The sequence below is a fragment of the Monodon monoceros genome, unplaced genomic scaffold, assembly GCF_005190385.1.
Source record: "Monodon monoceros isolate NGI ecotype Baffin Bay Population unplaced genomic scaffold, NGI_Narwhal_1 Super_Scaffold_3, whole genome shotgun sequence".
Taxonomy (NCBI): Eukaryota; Metazoa; Chordata; class Mammalia; order Artiodactyla; family Monodontidae; genus Monodon; species Monodon monoceros.
Genome location: NW_021703780.1, coordinates 96,368,302 through 96,386,276, shown reverse-complemented (window position 1 = coordinate 96,386,276; position 17,975 = coordinate 96,368,302). Strand labels below are relative to the sequence as shown.

At 49.5% G+C, this 17,975-nt stretch overlaps 1 protein-coding gene across 4 annotated transcripts in view; it reads right to left on the bottom strand.

Moving 5' to 3' along the window:
* SLC6A11 (solute carrier family 6 member 11) overlaps window positions 1–17,975 on the bottom strand; it is a 121,450-nt gene that overhangs the window by 63,061 nt on the left and 40,414 nt on the right. For all 4 annotated transcript variants that reach the window (XR_003796603.1, XR_003796602.1, XM_029242109.1 and 1 more), the window contains exon 6: window positions 4,606–4,740. Coding sequence is in view for 2 of the 4 variants with exons in the window: in XM_029242109.1 (XP_029097942.1) it covers window positions 4,606–4,740 (135 nt within the window). In the remaining 2 variants the exon portion in view is untranslated. The remainder of the gene's footprint in view (window positions 1–4,605; window positions 4,741–17,975) is intronic.

Below are 17,975 nucleotides of genomic sequence, written 5' to 3'. Positions count from 1 at the left end.
AAAGAAGAGGGAACTCACCCCAGAGAGGTGAGGAACCTTGCTTGAGGCCACATCTCCAATAACGGAGAGTAGGAGTCAAAACCAGTGGCCTCTGCTTCTTCATGGTCTGGAATATGTACAAATGGGAACAGTTGTAACTGGGTGGTATGGATCTGTTTTCTTAAGACTTCACCTCCCTTCATTTAGGAGTTGGCCTTCCCAGAACCCAGGAACCCTGGGCTCTAAGTCTTCACTGGGTTGCTAAGCTGCTGTGTGGCCACAGGCAAGTGGCTCAGCCTCTCTGACCTGGATCTCTCTATCTGTCGAGTAGACATCCCAGCTGGGGCATTGTGATTCTACTGACCTGCTCAGATGCTGCCCTCTCTCCCCACAAGGAGACAAGCTCTGCGCGATGCACTAGCCTCCAAAGTTTGAGGAGCCATCAAAACCCTCATGCAGACTCATCATGACTGTACACTCCACTGTCTGCCTTTCAGCCCCCAGAGCAGAACAAGAGCAGGTTCGGGGCTGCTCCCACCTCCCTTTCCAGACATGCTGAGCCGTTCCTGCAACACACCCCAGCTTCCAAAAAACACTAGCTACCTGGAGTTTCGTTTTCCTTACCCTTTGGGGTCACTATCCATATCTCTGTCCAGACAATCAGCTATGACTATTGCTTTTTGGTGGAGACACACACAAACATATCCATTTTCTGGCCATTACTGAGAGAGAAACAAAAAACATTACAGCTCACAGATCTGGTGAGCTTGAGGTTTTTAGACTTCTTGCTAAAGCAACAAAATCTTTCTTTAAAAACCAAAATAGCTCTGGCTCTTATATTCATTCAGCAAACATTTACTGAGCTATTACGTACCAGGCACTGAGCTATCCAGGGCCTAGGGACACAGTGGTGGGCAAGGCAGATACAGACCCAGCTTCCAAGGTGCCTTCTTAGAGAGGCCCTTCCTGGCCACCTGTTGGGAATCACAGCCCTTTTTCCCCAGCACTCTTTCCCCACGTCCATACTTTGTCTCCATGGTTCTTGCCACCATCTAATGGATGGCATCTTTTACTTGATTTTGTTTACTACCTTCTTCCCCAACCAGCATATAAATTCCATGGGGCAGGGATCACTCTTTTGTCCACTGTCTAATTCCATATGCCTAATACCTATAATAATCTCTGACACAAGAGTAGGCACTCAGTAAATATCTGCTGCAAATAAATGGAAAGTAAATAAATCATACAGGTCATACATATATATGACATATATAGGTGATTATTTCATCGCAAACATGATAAGTGCTTTGGAAAGTCAGTCCAGGGGTGCATGGTTGGCAGTTGGGACAGACCTGCCTGACCAAATAATGTTTAAACTGAATCCTAAAGGGTGACTGTGTGTTGTTCAGGCAAGGTGGGGAAGGAGAGTCTCGGGGAGAAAGAGTGTTCCCAGTGGAGAAACAGCATGTGTGAAGGTCCTGGGGCAGAAAGGAGCCCAAAATCTGGAATTCTAAGGTGTGGAATGATAGAGGAGGACAGTGATGGGGGATGCAGCAAGGAGGCAGCTCACGGAGGACCTTAGAGGCCTTGGATCTTATTCCAAAGACCACAGGGAACCCCAGAATGGATTTAAACAAAGAGGTGCCCACCAGATTTATATTTCAAAAAGATCACTCTGCTGCTGGGTGGGGAGTAGCCTGGAGGGGTTAAGAGCCACTTCTGGAAGACCAGTTAGGAGGCTTCTGTAGTTGTCAAATGGGAGATGGTGGTGGCCTGAATGAGGCTGGTGGCAGTAGAGGCAGAGGGCAACAAGGATGGAGTGGGGGGATCAGGGTGGGGTCGGAGCCCATCAACCTTCCCCTCACAGGTGTCTGAAGGTTCTTCAACTCGGGGGTCAGCAGACTTTCTCTAGAAAAGGCCAAACAGTGAATATTTAATGTTTTGCAGGTATGCAGGAAAGCGTTACCACAGCAGGCCTGACGCTGCTCTCCAGGAGGCATGGCTTGCCCTGGTGTCTGGGAACTCCACTTCGACATTCCCTATGATGCCAAGTGATGCGGTTGTCAAGCAGCACTCAATGCTGCTGGACCAGCCTGCCTGGACTGTCCATACAAGCAATGCACTTTACAGTGAATGCCTGCTTTCCTGATGGGGGTCTGCAATCCACAGGACTGTGATCGATCATGCACTTAATAAAATGCCCCCATTAAAAACCCGGACTCCAAGTCCGGAGCAGTCTCCTCTGGGCAGAAGTGCTGCCCACGTGCTGCCGCATTTCGATACTGGAAGAAAGAGGACGTTCTGTGCAGCCTCTCCTGTCAGGAAGGGGAGAGACTGCTCTACGCCTGGTGTGGATTCCTCCAGACTTTGCCTGATGTGTCTTTTTCTCCCACTGATGATGGAAATAAACCAAATCCAAGAGGATAACTTCTTCTACGTCTTGCAAGCCCTTCTAATAAATCACTGGATGTGGGGTGGTGATGGGGGGAGGTCTTGGAACCCTTGATACAGGGGGTCATATGGTTTCTGCCTCAACTACCCAGTTCTGCCTTTGAAGAGCCACAGGCAATACGTTAAAAAAAAATAATACCATGGCCATGTTCCAATAAGACCTTATTTATAAAAATGGGCAGAGGGCTGAGGCGTGCAGGTCACAGTTTGCCGACTCATGCTCATGGAAAACTCAGGGCTCTCCATATCTACTTTGAAAACCACTGACTGAATTCACCCTTTCATGTCATCAGCGGGGAACTGAGGCCCAGAAGGAGAAAGAGAGAAGGAACCTGTCGAAGGTCACTCAGGACCAGTGGCATAACCAGAGGAAGAATCCACGTCCTGACTCCCAGCCCCGTGTGCTTTCCACCACTCCAAGCAGCCACTCCATAGAAGAGCCTTGCCGATACGTGCTGGCCTGGGACCCAGAGGCCTAAAGGAAAGATCCGGTAGGAATCTGGGATGATTCGGGCAGGTGGTCTGAATGGTGAACCGCCTGGCCTCACTTCTGTTCTGCGTGTGGAGGTGGGTGTGTCTGTGTGTGCACACGTGTCTATGTGTAGGGCTCCAACGCTGTAGGTATCAGCTGGGTTTTTGCAAACTTTTCTGATCATCAGAATGGCCTCTGAAGCTTAATGATACAGATGCCCAGGTGCCATCTCAGCCCCCCGAGAAAATGCATTTCAGCATGTGCCAAGGTGTTCTGAGGATCAGCCAGGTTTGGAGACTCTGGGAGATGCTCGGGACTGGCCAGCCCTGAGGACCGGGAGAAGGAAGCCGGTGGGCAGAGGAGGGAACAGGACGGCCATCCGGATCAAGGCAGAATTTGTGGACCTAACAAAAATGCACAGAGCAGTGATTGTGGAAATCTGTTTTCCAAAACTGCTTCTTCAACTGAGCCTTTGGCATCGGAGGTTGGAGTCAGTGAAGCCAGTCGTCAGGAGCTAATTTCCTTCTTCCTGGGATTCTGCTTGCAACTCAGGCTGCTGCTTGTTGGGGCCTGAGCCTCGGGGCCCTCACGGCGGGGCAAACTGAGACAGAAACGAGCACACGGGCCCCGCCGCCGTGCACCTGAACCCACCGTAATGAGCTACAAGCTGAGCTGTGCGAACCAGCACTCCTCACACCCCCATTCTCCTAAGAGGGGGCGGCCGCAAGCCAGAGACGGAAGACTTGACATCTCTTGCAAGCCTCGTGATCGGCTGAACGCAGATTCCACACTCTACGGCACGATCTGTGTTTGTTTTCAAAGAAAAACGAGCACCTCTTCACCCACTAAGATATCTGTTGAGCATGTTATTTCACACATTGGAATTGCCAGGGGGCCTTCAAAAGATACTGAGACCTGAGACCCACCCCCAGAGAGTTTGTTTTAAATGGCATGGGTTGTGCTCTGGGTGGGAATCAGGATGTTCAAAAGCTCCCCAGGAGTTTCTAACAAGTAGTGGAGGTTGCGAAGACCTGGGCCCCTAAGATGCTGTGTTCATCTGTTGTCTAACACCTCCCCCCTGCCGGCACACCACCCCTACCCACCTGGAGAGGCTTCGGCATAAACAGTTCTACCCAGAATTCAGAACGGCTGATGCCTTTCCAAAGACAACTGACAGCTTAGCCAGGTCACCAGTTATTTGGTTTCTGTGACCTACCCCTGCAAGGAGAATCACCAACAAAGACCCAGTTTCTCTCAGAGAAGCACGCCTGCAGAGATGTGTGTTCTTAGGTGGAGAAAAAAGTGTATTTTTATTTTAAACGACCTCTAACTGAAATGTAGCATTTCCTTCAATTACAAAGGCAGGCAACAGACCACAGTACTGTAATCGGTAGAAATCCCACATATTTTCATATCACTGTACAGAGTTCTCCAAATATCACGTATGCTCATCACTGCTTTGAAATCATGGAAATTAGTGACCTCATGCTGGATCTTGCTACATTACCATGTCATAAATCTCTTTTTTTCATGTTTTGGTGATTGTATTTCAATGTATTTGATTCCCTGTGCATGTAATTTATGCATTGAAAAGTATTATTCTGAGAAGGGGCCACAGACTTCCCTCAGTGGGTCGTTGAGGCTCCGTGCAGAAGGCTTCCCAGAGGTGGAGGGCAGCTGTGCACGGAGCCAGCGACTCTTACCTGCGGGTCGGAGAGCCGGGAGAGGTCGGGGTATAGGTAGAACTTGATGCCTTCGGAGGCCCCGGGCAACGTGACCCCCCGGATCAGAAGGATCAGCAGCATGAGGTAGGGGAACGTCGCGGTGACATACACCACCTGCCAGGAGAGGAGAGGAAAGAATCAAGAAGGAGCGACAGTGGCAGGCAACGCGGCAGGCCCCTAACTTCTTGCTGGCAGCAAAGGGCCGCCCAGCGCAGCGGTAAGAAGTGAGCCCTAACACAGCTTGTTCTCGCACCCACCCCCTCAAGGCTGGGTCCTGCAGTGAGCACCTACTGAGAGCCCACAGTGGTGCTGTACCAGTGCTTTCTAATCTTTTTTGGACCAGAACGGAAGAAAGCAATATATACGATATCACAACTCATACACACATAGAGCTGAGACAGGAAGTTTCACAAACTCATGCTCATCTCACATGTGTGACACACTCTAATATTTTCTATCATACTGGGTCATTTTAAGAACTGGTCACGGCCTTTAAATTCATGTCAATTCACTAATGGGTCTTGACCCACATTTTTTTTTTTTTTTTTTCTTTTTTGCGGTACGCGGGCCTCTCACTGCTGTGGCCTCTCCCGTTGCGGAGCACAGGCTCCGGACGCGCAGGCTCAGCGGCCATGGCTCACGGGCCCAGCCGCTCCGCGGCATGTGGGATCTTCCTGGACCGGGGCACAAACCTGTGTCCCCTGCATCGGCAGGCGGACTCTCGACCACTGCGCCACCAGGGAAGCCCCAAGAGGGGAGGGGAGGGGAGGAGAGGAGAGGAGAGGAGAAAACAGAGAAGGGAATGGGAGGGGGAGAGGAGGATGGGAGCTGTTTAGGGTGGGAAAGACCCAGTGTTTTCCTGGAATCATTTCCGCTTGGTCTGCTTGGACGCAAGTGATTGGACCCAATGAACCTGAGAGACCCTTGCAGCCCATGGAATCTGTGCAAGAATCAAGGCAGTGAAAGGAACGAAATCTTCCCTAAGCTTTCCTGAACAAGAGCTGCGTAGAAGGAGACAGCAACACCTTGACAGAGCACAGGAGTTCCTGTTCTATCTGAGGTGCCCTCAGGACTCAGTGTCCCCTCCTGGTCTTACTTTTTCTCCCTCGTCACATCCTCTCCTCCAATCACTTCATCCCTCCGCCTATTTAGAGCATCAACTTGTTAATATTTGGGGGCCACAGACACTTCCGAGAATCTGATGACAGTTATGGACCCTCTCCCCCTTTCCCCCAAGTGTGCACTTTCACAGATACGTGCACCAGCTTTTGGATGGTCCAGAGGCTCAGATTCCTCAAGTAAAGAACCTGTGCTCTAGGACCTAAGATCTTAATCCCTCCATCACTCTGGAGCCTCTCACCCCTTTGCAACGCAGGGTTCCTTTCACTAGTGGCTCAGGCCTTCACTCCACTCATTTATTTATTTACTCACTCATTCACCCACACACCCTAAACACTCCTATATACCGAACACTGAGCTAGACTCCTGAATGAATGGGAGTCACAGGAAAGTTTCTGTTTCAAGAGGCTTCCCACTGACAGAAAAGACAGGCGTGTATGTAGGTAGATGACTAATGCACTGTGTAATCGGGGGAACGCAAAGGATGGTGGAGCACAGAGAAGGGAGTAGCTAATCTCAGGGGTAGTCAGAGAGGGCTTCTCCAAGGAGGTGATCCAGATGTTGTCCCGTAAAGGATGAATAGGAGTTCAGGACATGGGAAATGGAGACGGAAGGAAGAAGGAACAAATAAAATCCTACTATATGCTGCGCACTTTACCCATGACGATAGAAATTGCTATGTTTATTCACCACGTCCACACACCAGGCATCATTCTCCAGGTAGTTATGATTATCGGCTTTTTAGATACGAGGAATGTCAGAGGGGTCACTGCTAACTCACCTAGGGCGGCCCAGCTAAGGAATGGCCGATGTGGGATTCACAAGGAGGCCTGTCTGACTTCCAGGGCATGCAATCAACCATGAGGCTGTATATGTGACTCCCACGACAGCAATGCAAATTCAGGGTTATTTTCCCCATTTTTAGAGATGTGACTCTCAGAGAAGTTAAGTCATTTGGTTGGTAAGTGACAAAGCAGGGATTTAACCTCAGTCCTGAACAACAGGAAATAAGAACCAGCAGGGGGTGGTGTCCATGGGTCCTGCCAACACAACCTGGAAGCCTGGATGATCTCACCCAGACGCTGTTCCTAACCTACCATGATGGCACCCACCTCAGGCCACCCACAACTCTGCCCCACAAATTTCGATGTCCGTGTTCCCAGTTCAACCACTGGCTCAATCGACAAGGCATGTAATCAATACAAACAATTTCTTGCTGTCACATATATGGTCATCCAAAGAAGTTGAAAGCAAGTCAAATATATAACTATAGACCAGTAGACGATACTAGTAATAATAATAATAAATTAGAGACCAGTAAACAGTAAATGTCGATGGTTCCTGCCCAGAAAGCTAATTAAGATTGCTATAAAATCTCCACTTCCCTTAGCTTTGTAGGCACAATCTATCACAGATCGTCAGCATTTCACACAAATGCTTGATTCTCCTCCTTCAAAATGAACCCCCCTAATCAACCAGCTTATGTCTATGAAGCTGGGAAGGCTAAAATCTATTGCTTTCATCGTATAATTTCCACTTTGGTCTCCGTTGTACGGCAGAAGATTAATTATCCAAAATGCCCAGGACCTGATGAATGATATTTCTGGAGCTTAACCCCCAATGCTCGCAAAATTTAGGGAAAAAGATGTTATCCCGTAAAACATAAGAGCAAACGAAAATCATAGACATTTGGGCTTCATCTATGGGACCATCTTGATGTGAATAAACGTGCTGGTTGTGCTCTGTCTGGTCTGTGGTGAGTGGACTGGGCCACTGGTGTGGCATCAGGGGTCATTTATAACCTAGCCACACGCAGCCTGCCGTGCCCTTGGCGGTACACAGAGCAGACTGCTCCTCAGTCAGCACACGGGCAGGATTTATTAAGTGGCTGGTGATTATTCTGAAACAATTCCAATGTTCAGAGTTCTAAATGGAGGCTCTGCTTCTATAGGACATTTAGGAGAACTCCACTCTCTCCACTGGCACCCACACCCTCCTTTTTACACTCATTTTGTAAAACCATAAGGGAAATAAAATATTCAGGTAAATTGCCCGAAGACCACAGCGCGGACGAGTCAGCCTGCCAAAATGAAACCACTGGGTGTCAGGCCTTAGCTAGAACAATCCCTTTGTAAGCTGATGTTTGAGAGCCCGGAGCCAGGGTACAAAAGGTGGTTCAGGAGGATCATTATGTAATGCACGCAACTGGAGCGCAGTATGAAAATTGAGATGCATTGATGGCCCAGCTCTCCTAAAAGCCCCTCGCAATCTGTCTCTACCCTCAGCCATCCTAGACACGTGCATATCACCTTTGATTTTTCCCAAGAGTAGCTGTAGACTGTCCAAACAGTACACATCTTGCTATCGAGAACTTGCACGTAAATGGTATACACATGCTGCCACATCCCTCCTGTGCCCATGCCAGACATCACTCACTGATCATGATATCCTGAAGCTAAGCCTGGATGTGGCCCCAGAACCCTCCGCAGGGGACTCCAGGCAGCTCCATTTTCAGCTGGGAAGAACCCGCTATCTGCTCCCCTTGCTCTAGTCCATTTTCCACTCATGCCTTCACCATCCACTGCAGGTCCTTAGTCCCGGCCCTCAGAATGGTGAGACCAGGTGTTGTGCTCAAGAACTGCCGGATGTGTGCACACGGATGAGGTGCCTAGGGTCATGAACCCACCACAGCAGCGTGAAACCGGGAAAGGAGGCTAGAGAGACAGGTTGGAGGCTCTCCAGGAAGGGCTCTGGCCTTCTCCTGGCAGTGACAGCGGGGTTGGGGCTGGGTCTCCAAGGCTAAGCAGGAACAGGAGAGCTGAGTCAGGCGGGGAAGGTATGGAACCAGCCAAAGATGTGGAAATGAGCACAGATCTGGTCCCCTGGGATGTCTAGGCACCTCCAGGTTGTCCTGCGGGTGCTCAGGCTGCAGTCAGCCTCACCGAGGCTGCCCTCACATCCCAGCGGGAGCGTCAAGTCCTGCCAACGTGATCTCCAACTATACTCTGAAATTACACCCTGCTTTCATCCTCATTGGCAGGGCCCTTCATCACCTTTCTTCTCAGTCATGTGACAGCCCCATTCCACAGCCCAAGTTTTAAAAATAAGAATCTGGCCTGTGTCTTCCTCCTCCTAAGTCCACCTCCCAGTCTCTCACTCAGGGTCCTGGGATACAGAGCGAAGGGCTGGGCTTCACGTCAGGAACCCTGTGCTCCAACCCTGGCGCTGCCCCCACTTGCTGTACGACTCCATCGGTCTCCACCCCTCCCCCAACCACTCTGCTCTCACTATGCCAGGTTCCCGCTGCTGGGGCGCATGCCAGGCCTCCTTCAGGCCTCCCTGCCTTTTCATGCCTCCCTTTGTCCGGACGTCCATCCCCGGCTCCTGGGCCACCCACGGCGTTAGTCCTGGGTATGCCCGAATCCCCACAGGGCTGAGGACTCCTCACAGCCAGGGGCCCTGCCTTCCAGCTGCGATATCGTCCAATCTACTGTCCACATCAGGCAGGGAGGCCCCCGGTGGTGGGTTTCAAGTACCTCAGTCTTACGTCAGGAGCCACCCTCTTCACTATAAACCACGCCTGTCTACCACGTCCTCCCTGACCCTCACCCCACATCCATCCCTCAGTCACACCAGCATCTGCCCAGCACTGTAGCTGTTGTCTGTCAGCTGTTTTATTGTCTTGCAAATTTAACATTTCTAAACTGTAAGTTCCACAGAAAAAGGGAGTTGGGTCTTTTACATTCTCTGCTGTATCCACAGTGCCCAGGCTGGCATAAGGTACATACAATGTGCTCAATAAATATTAGTTAGAGAAACAAATCAGTAGTCTGATATCTGGACCCCGAGGTTAGAATGCAGGTCTTCAGAATAGCTCTTGTGCTTTGTCCATCTGAAATGCTAGAACCACATAAAATGGGGTTCAGAAAATTGCATCGGATTTTAGGGAGTGTTCATAAATAAAGAAACCACAGGAGATGTGGCTTTAAAAGACAGGCGAGTCCACTGATGGAGGGCAAGGAAGTTCAGGTGCAAAGTTCAGTTTCAAGATGTCTGAGGCCCTAGGATCTGTCTGGAAGGGAGCCAAGCAGGGCTCAGGCATTATGCTAAATTATGCAGGGTCTGCTTACGGGCATAATAAGGTCACTGACAAGGTACCATCAAGGCTGGCTGTTCCTGGCCACTGCCAGTGGTGGTTTGGACCCAGAGAGGTGGGTGTCGGGGGAGGAGGGTCTCAGCTGTCAGACCTCTCAGGCCTCTGAAAGGAGACTCCTGACCAAAGCATACCCTTTGGTTCAGAAAGAGGTTGGGTTGGGTTTTTTTTGTTTTTTGTTTCACTATTGTTTAATTTCCTTTTAGCAGGTCAAGTCCTACTGAATATAAAGGTTACCACAATTGGTGGTAATTGTACTGTATCCTGTTTTAATTGACTCTAATTGCTCATTTGCATTCCAATACTGGAATTGTGGGGTGTTTTCTCCCTACTTCCAGGACAAAGCTATTTATTTCATAGGGGGAGGGGATGGTCGGATCACTGAGAATGCCACGAAAGTTGAAGAAGGGCTGCCCCTCCCTACGTTTTCTAGGATAATGGAGTCAACTGGAAAGCTGAGCATTGTTCAAAAGGCATTGAGCTAGCAGGGTGGTGTTGGGGCAAGGACCCAAGACCACAGGGTCAGAAGGTACAGTTTGCTGAGCAGTTCGGGCAAGTTCCATGCTCTCCCTGGGCTGGCATTCTGCCATCGGCAATGAGGCGAGGTTAACTGATCCAAACTGTAATCACTCTTACCATCTTGCCAATTTTTTTTTGTGCCACATACACGTATCATCTTTGCATTACTTACTTAATGTTTTCTATAAATCAATATGCTCTGTTACATTAAATAAATATTATGTAATAAGAAAACTGTAAGTTGCCGCGATAAACTGAAAACCATTCTCTCTTACCACAAATAGAAGATAAATGCAAAAATAAATGCAATGAAGATAAAATGGGATTAAATTCTAAGCCAGAGGTTCTGAGTCTGAGCTGTGTTGTCTCTTAGTTCAAAACCAAGTATAGCAAGTGTCAGAGAGGTGCTAAAAAATAAGCCAGCTTACTGCACCTTTTGCCTTAAGACACATGAAAAGGGAATACTGTCTCATTATGTGATGGGATGTTCTTTAATCTGGGCTCATATATCACCAAAATTACCCTGTGGACCGCCAGGAGAAAGAACACTTCCCCTATGTGTGAGAAAGACAGGATGGATGAAGCTGACGTCCATCCCCGCAACTGCAGTGTTTCCTAGAGCAGTGGTCCCCAACCTTTTTGGCACCAGGGACTGGTTTCATGGAAGACAATTTTTTCACAGATGGCCGGGGGGAGGGGGGGGAGAGTGCAGGGGCGGGGTTGGGGGGGGCGGGTGTGTGCGTGGAGATGGTTCAGGTGGTAAATGCAAGCGATGGGGAGCGGCAGATGAAGCTTCGCTCGCTCGCTTGCCCACTGCTCACCTCCTGCTGTGCAGACCAGTTCCTAACAGGCCGCGTGGTCCGGGGCCCAGGGTTTGGGGACCCCTGTCTAGAGCACAACCCTTTTCAAAGGACCAGGACTCCCTGGAGCTCTCCAGGGTCCTGATCCTGACTTGGGCTGAACCTTCCTCGAGCCAGCTAGCTGGAGCTTGGAAGACACTGAGGTTAACTGAGCACCTACTAGGTGCCTGAGATGTGTCACAGAGTATCTCTAACTGATCTTAATACCACTTGAATAAGTTCTATCCCCACTCTGCAGACAAAGAAAAAACTGAGGCTTGAGAGAGAAGTGGCTTGTTCCAGGCCACAGAGCTGTCAGTGATCAGGAGTTTGCCCTCTCCACCACATGTGCTGGGCTCTCTGCTGCAAACCTGGAGACACAATACTTTCCTGTCTTCAACTCCTGTTTGCTCCTCTGTCTGTCCTTAACCTCAGGGGCCCAGCTTGCCTGACTTTTGGCAGCAACTCATCATTGCCTGCTACCCCAGCCATGTTTGCCTCTGTGTCTGGGGTACATCTGCCCATCCCATATGGTTGGAAAGCAGGGTACTGAACATCCAATCCTTAGAGAATCACTGTTTTGAACACCAACAGATTTTTCCCAGCTTTGGATTTTGAGAGAGCACTACCTGAACTCCTAGGAAAGAACGCTACAGCAGGCACCAAATAGTCTGGCATAACTTCCATTAAGATGTTATTGATCTCTAGGAACAAGATGCCAGGAGAATGAGAATCTGAAAAGGGAGGTCACCATGCACACATCTGGCCTCTTCATCATTTTTAGAGGTGTTCTTAGACCGCTGTAGCAGAAACAGTAAACGAAGAAAAAACATTCTGTTTCAAGTAACCAAATTCTAAATAGGTGGAGGGAATCATGCTTGCAAAAGAAAATAGTGAAGGTATTCACTATTCAAGGAGGTAACAGTACTTCAGCAATGCAGCAATATTTCCACGAGGAGCTAAAGTTTTCATTTTTGTGCAGTGACAGTGGTTTGTCATTAGCATATGTGTGGAGCCTAAAAGAATATGCCAAAACATTGGCTTGCCTTGGGATCCAGGTAACATGGCATCAGCCCTGAGCTGGGCTGAGGAGTAAGTGAGGGAAAGTGACAAGGGACAGGATTAGAACTGAGAGGCAACAAGGGAGGGAGGGATAACTGGGTTCTAAGTCCCCATCCCACCACAACGGTAGAGACTCTGAGCTGTCCCCCACCAAAGATCCACTCTCCCTTCTTCAGCAGTAACAAAACCCCTAAGTTTTGACTGGATCCATGGCCGCCTAGAATAAAGACATTTCCCAGCCTCTCTTGCAGCTAGGTGTGACCATGTGACTACGTTCTGGCCAATCAGATACAAACAAAGGTGCCACGTACAACTTCCAGGTTTTATCCTTAAAGGGAAGGGCTGTACCCTTTCCTTTCCTTCTTGCCCTTCCCATGGGCTGGAATGAAGACCAGGTAGTGAGCCATCTTAGACCATGGAAATAGGGACAACACCCACAGGAAGGCCGAGGAACAAAACAGAAGGAGCCTGGGTCCCCACAAGCAGGCAGCTTATGCCTGGACTGTTACAGGAGAGAGAAGTGAACCATCTTCTTCCTTTGAGGTCTTCATTACAAGGAGTCAAACATGTAACCTAAATATCTAACCCTTGAATCTAACCCCTGACTACCTCTGTGACTGTGGGTAGGGCCTGCTCCCAATCTTAGTCTATGCCACCTTTCCTTAAGTGAATGCACCCACCCAGATGATCCGCACTATTCCTTTCTACTCAGAATGAAGCGAAGATGCTGAGGACAACCTGAGGATCTGAACGTGGACTCTTGAGAGCGGCCATCCTACACCTGGGGTCAACCAGGAATAGGAATAAATAGAGTCAGGAAGCCTGCAGAAAGGTCCAGTCCATCATATTAAAAGAGAAGTTAGAACAGACCTGCCAGAGATCACCATTTCTTGGAAATCCACAGTTCCAACCTTCTCTGTCACAGTTTAGACTGACCTGACAGTGTGGACACCATCACCAAGTACAAAGGTGTGTGCCTGGGTTAGAAGGTCTCTGCAGCCTTCCAGGGCCTCCATCTTCCTCAGTGTAAAATGAAGATAACACCTGTTTCCAAGGTCGATGTGAAGATTAGAGATCACCACGCCAAGCACATGACACTGACACCGACCGCTCAATAACTGGAAGGATTCTGACTGCCTTTGCTGGTATCACTGAGGCAAGACGCAATGCCCTCCAGCCCAGTGGCCTTGGCTGGCCAAGAACAACATATCTGGGGGCTCAAAAATGCAAACAGAGAGGCTGTCTTAGCTATATGGGGAGGGACAGAGTGGTGTCTCCCGGAAATCCCTATGGGATCCCCTTACTGACAAAGGGAGTGACTGGCAATGTGGTGGCAGTGGAAGGCTGGTGTTAAGAGGTGATTATTCATTGGCTGGAAAATCTGGGTGAATCGGGTGAACAGGACTCAGAGATTAAAAAAAAAAAATCGTCAGGACAAAGAGAAGTGTACACAGCCATCCTGAGGAGGTGTAGCACCCAGACTCCGGGATAAAGGATGGAAGGCAGTGGGAGTGAGCCATAGGGGCCATTATGGATGGAATCCTCTGAAGTCCTAGCTCCAGCAGCGGCTGAGGGGCCAGGGGGCAGAGGGTGCTTAGATGGAATAGAAGACATTCTATCAGGCTGGACCAGTTAAGACAGAATTCCAATTTAAAAGAATAGAAGGGATTCAAAAGCTGAGTTGAAGGGAAGGACGGGTCCCAGATGTGCCATCACAGACATGTTTATGTCAGGGATGAAGCTTGCCCTGCAAAGGGGGAAGCCGGACTTTTGGAGAAGCTGAGGAAAATGAATATCACCAACTGCTGTGGGGCTCCAGGAACCCAGCGAGGAAGGGGCTCAGGGGCTCCCCACTGAGGGGTACGTGGTTGCTGGGGGCTCACGTGCAGCTTATGGAGAGGAACTTGCAGAGACTTCTCTGACACTGACCCCAAAATGCCACTCCCAGCCCTGGTAGTTCAGGAGAGAAGGATTCACTCAACATCTAATCTCATCATCAGGGTTGGGGCATTGTGGGAAGGAAGCCCAACATCTCAGGAGGCCAGGGAATGGTGTCACGCTTTCTTCTTGCTGATGGTTGGCACCAAAAAGATCATCCACACCCATGGCCTATTCCAACCTTGAGATCCCATGGCTTTATTATTTAGTAGTCAGGGACATCCTGGTTGAAAGCAGAGGGCTCAAGAGGGAAAGTGCTCAGTTTGGGAGAAATGGAAGATCGGGGATACTTAGTAATGACGTAATGATGGGACTAGTTTTTATTGCTGGCTCTACATGCTTTACTCTTACGCTATCGAATTCTAAAAGACAGAAAGTAGTATTATCATTCCCATTGCACAGAGGTGGAAACGGAGGCACCCAGAATTAGAGTATTTGGCCCACGGTTGCCCAGATAGAAAAAGGTAGGATTCAAGCTCAGATCCATCCAACTCCAAAGCCAACACTCAACTACTACCCAGCCCCACGGGGAATTCAAGGGCAGCTTCATCTCACACCACATCTCCCTGTGTTCCCTGAACAAACCCTGCACTTTCCCACGTGCAAGACTTTGCTTCTGTTCACCCAGAAGCTCCTTTCCTCCTTCTCTACTTACCAACATCTCGCCAGTCTTCAAGACCAGTTCAGTTACTATGCCTTCCAGGTCTCAGCATGAGGCCATCCAGGAAGGACAAAATGCTCCTTCCATAGCCTACAGCACACTGGGCAATACAGCACACAGATACGGGATAGGCCTTGACTCCAGAAAATCCAAGTTCAAAACCCAGCCTCTGGTGCTTTCTATGTATGTGGCTGATTTTTGGCAAGTTGTCTTTCTAGGTCTTCATATTCTTTTCTGTAAAGTGCGGACAATAATGCAGCAGATTGACTCAATCTCTCTGAGCCGTAAGTTTTGTTTTGTTTTTCAATTAATTTATTTATTTTTGGCTGCGTTAGGTCTTTGTTGCTACACATGGGCTTTCTCTAGTTGCTACGAGCATGGGCTACTCTTCGTTGCGGTGCGTGGGCTTCTCATTGCGATGGCTGCTCTTGTTGCGGAGCATGGGCTCTAGGTGCGCGGGCTTCAGTAGTTGTGGCTTGCGGGCTCTAGAGCGCAGGCTCAGGTGTGGCGCATGGGCTTAGTTGCTCCATGGCATGTGGGATCTTCCCAGGCCACAGCTCGAACCCGTGTCCCCTGCATTGGCAGGTGGATTCTTAACCACTGCACCAACAGGGAAGTCCCTGAGCCATGGGTTCTTAACTCCATGGAATGTGGATAACAGTTCCCACCTCTCACGGCAGGTGTGAGTTACACGAGCCAGTGTCTACACAGCACCAGGCACAGCAGCCCTTACTCAACAGCTCTCCTTCCTCCTGAGTCCTTTTTCATTCTACACTCTCGTGTACCTGCCTCTCCCTTACTGAGGGTAAGGGCCTTATCTTTGCGTGCTCTGCGTGCTCCTCGTTGAGGCCTATGAGAGCTGTAAACACTTGGTGAATGAGCCCATTCTGACCCCAATTACCCAGTGAGAAGGAATGGGACAAAACAGGACATCAACCCATGTGTCTACAACGGGCTTTCGGTGCAAACAGTCTGCTCTCGCTCGAGCCTCTCCATCTGAAAGTAAAAGACATTCTGTCCAATTCAATTCACCAGCCATTTATTAAGCCCACTGGGTGCCAGGTCCTGTGCTGGTCTTAGACATCATGCTGATGAATGAGCCAGACCCAGACAGTGACAGTCATGACGAAGGACCATTTGGGGGACAGCAGCAGTGGGAGCTCAGGGACACAGAGGCAGCTCAGGTGGCAATGTGTCGCTAGAGAAGTCCTCCTGGAGCTGGGCTTTGAAGGGGAACAGGCTGTCCTGTTGCTCCAAGGAGTCCTGATCTAGAACATGCTGTGTGAATACATTCTTTAGAACAAGAAAGGCCAGCACACAGGGCGCTTCAGCCTAGGAACCTCACCTCTAGGAAAGAAACAAGATCTGCATGGTGGCAGGGAAGCTGTATCCGGAGGGGACAAGAGACTTAAAGAACAACCACATGCACAAAGATTGCGGAGCCCAATTCAAGTCCTTGTCCACAGGATACCTAAAAAAATAAAAATCACTGGAAGGGGGAGTCTGGTGTTTAAGCCTATTTCATGGTGAATTAAGATTAGCGAGAGAGTCAATGCTATTGATTTTTATACATCTCCACCACGAAGACCACAAAAATGAAAACGAATCCCCCGAATAGCCCAAGGAACATAAATATTCCATGCAGTGCCCAGCCAAGCTTCCACCAGCATTAGGAGCTATTATTTACGGCCTGGAAAAGACACTGGTACCTTGGCTTATAGTGATTTAAACACCATCCATCTCTCTTGGACTAGAAGGCTGCTGTCGCCATGGCAACCAAGGGCACCATGAAAGCACACCCTTAAATCCCGGGCAAGGGTTTACTGGTGCAGGGAGGTTATCGAACAAGAAACACCACTCCATGTCCTCTTACTTTAGTCTTCAACACACTCTTAGTGATGGAGCGCAGAGGAGAGCGTCCATGCTCAGGGGCTGTGTCTGCAGCCAGAAAGGGCAAGATGCTGCCTGGATCCTGTAAGCATCACCTGTTCCCTAAGACAGACTGCTTCTCATCCATCCCACAGGGCAACAACTGGGGGGCTCTCCTGGGCCCTTTCTCAGGCATCCTGAGCAACACAGGTCCTTCCCAGACCACCTGTGCTAGCTGCAACACGCTCCTTCCAAAACAGCTTCATTGGTTGAAAGAAGAATCCATGCTTGCCTCCTGTTCTTGCCTCAGGTGATGGCCATCTGTCTTGTTTCCCAACTCTCCACTCGAGGGCTGCTCCCCAAGGACACCAGGGCACCTCATTAAGGGACACGTCTTTCTCCCAGTTCCCAGCTTAAAAACTTTACCCCATTAGATGCTTCTGCATTCCTGCTTCCTTTCCTCATGTTTTAGTCTTTTACCAGTTCATTTTTTCACACACTCTTTCCATCAATTAATCAACCAGTCAGCCAACTCTGATTAGCATCTGTTATGTGCCAGATACTGCAGTAGGCATAGAGGATGCGAAGGTAGATCAGGAGCGAGCCCTGCCCTCTGGCTGTCATGGTGGCTGCTTGCTGGGCCTGCAGATTTCTAAGTGGTTTCCCGGAAGTCCGGCCTCCTCCCACATATGTTCTTTCTCTACACACTCCCGTGGCTTTTCTTACCTACTGCTGCGGTTCTTGGGGCCACTGATGTGCTCATGATCCTCAATGTCTCTCACCAGCCCAGTGGTATCTCTTGAGTTTAAGACCCATACTTTCAACACCCTTCTGTGTACATCCACCTGGATTTCCTACCTACAACCGCATGCTCAAAACAAAAATTGTTACTTTCTCCCCCAATCTGTTCCTCCTTCTGTGTCTCTTTCTTGGATAATAGTGTCACCTACACGACTGTGTAGGTCGTGTAGGTCCTGTGTAGGACACAGGACACACTGTGTCCTCTTTGAGTTCAACTTCTGAACTCAAACGAATAAAGCCTTTGAAAGGGAGAGACGCACAGTCGGGATCCACTGCCCTGCAGCCCCGATGCTGCCCTCCCCAGGCGTGGCCAGCTGCAGGGGGCCCTCCCTCTCCTACTCTCTTCCAGGTCCCCCCCCCCAACCAGCCTTTCTCTACTTCCCAGAGA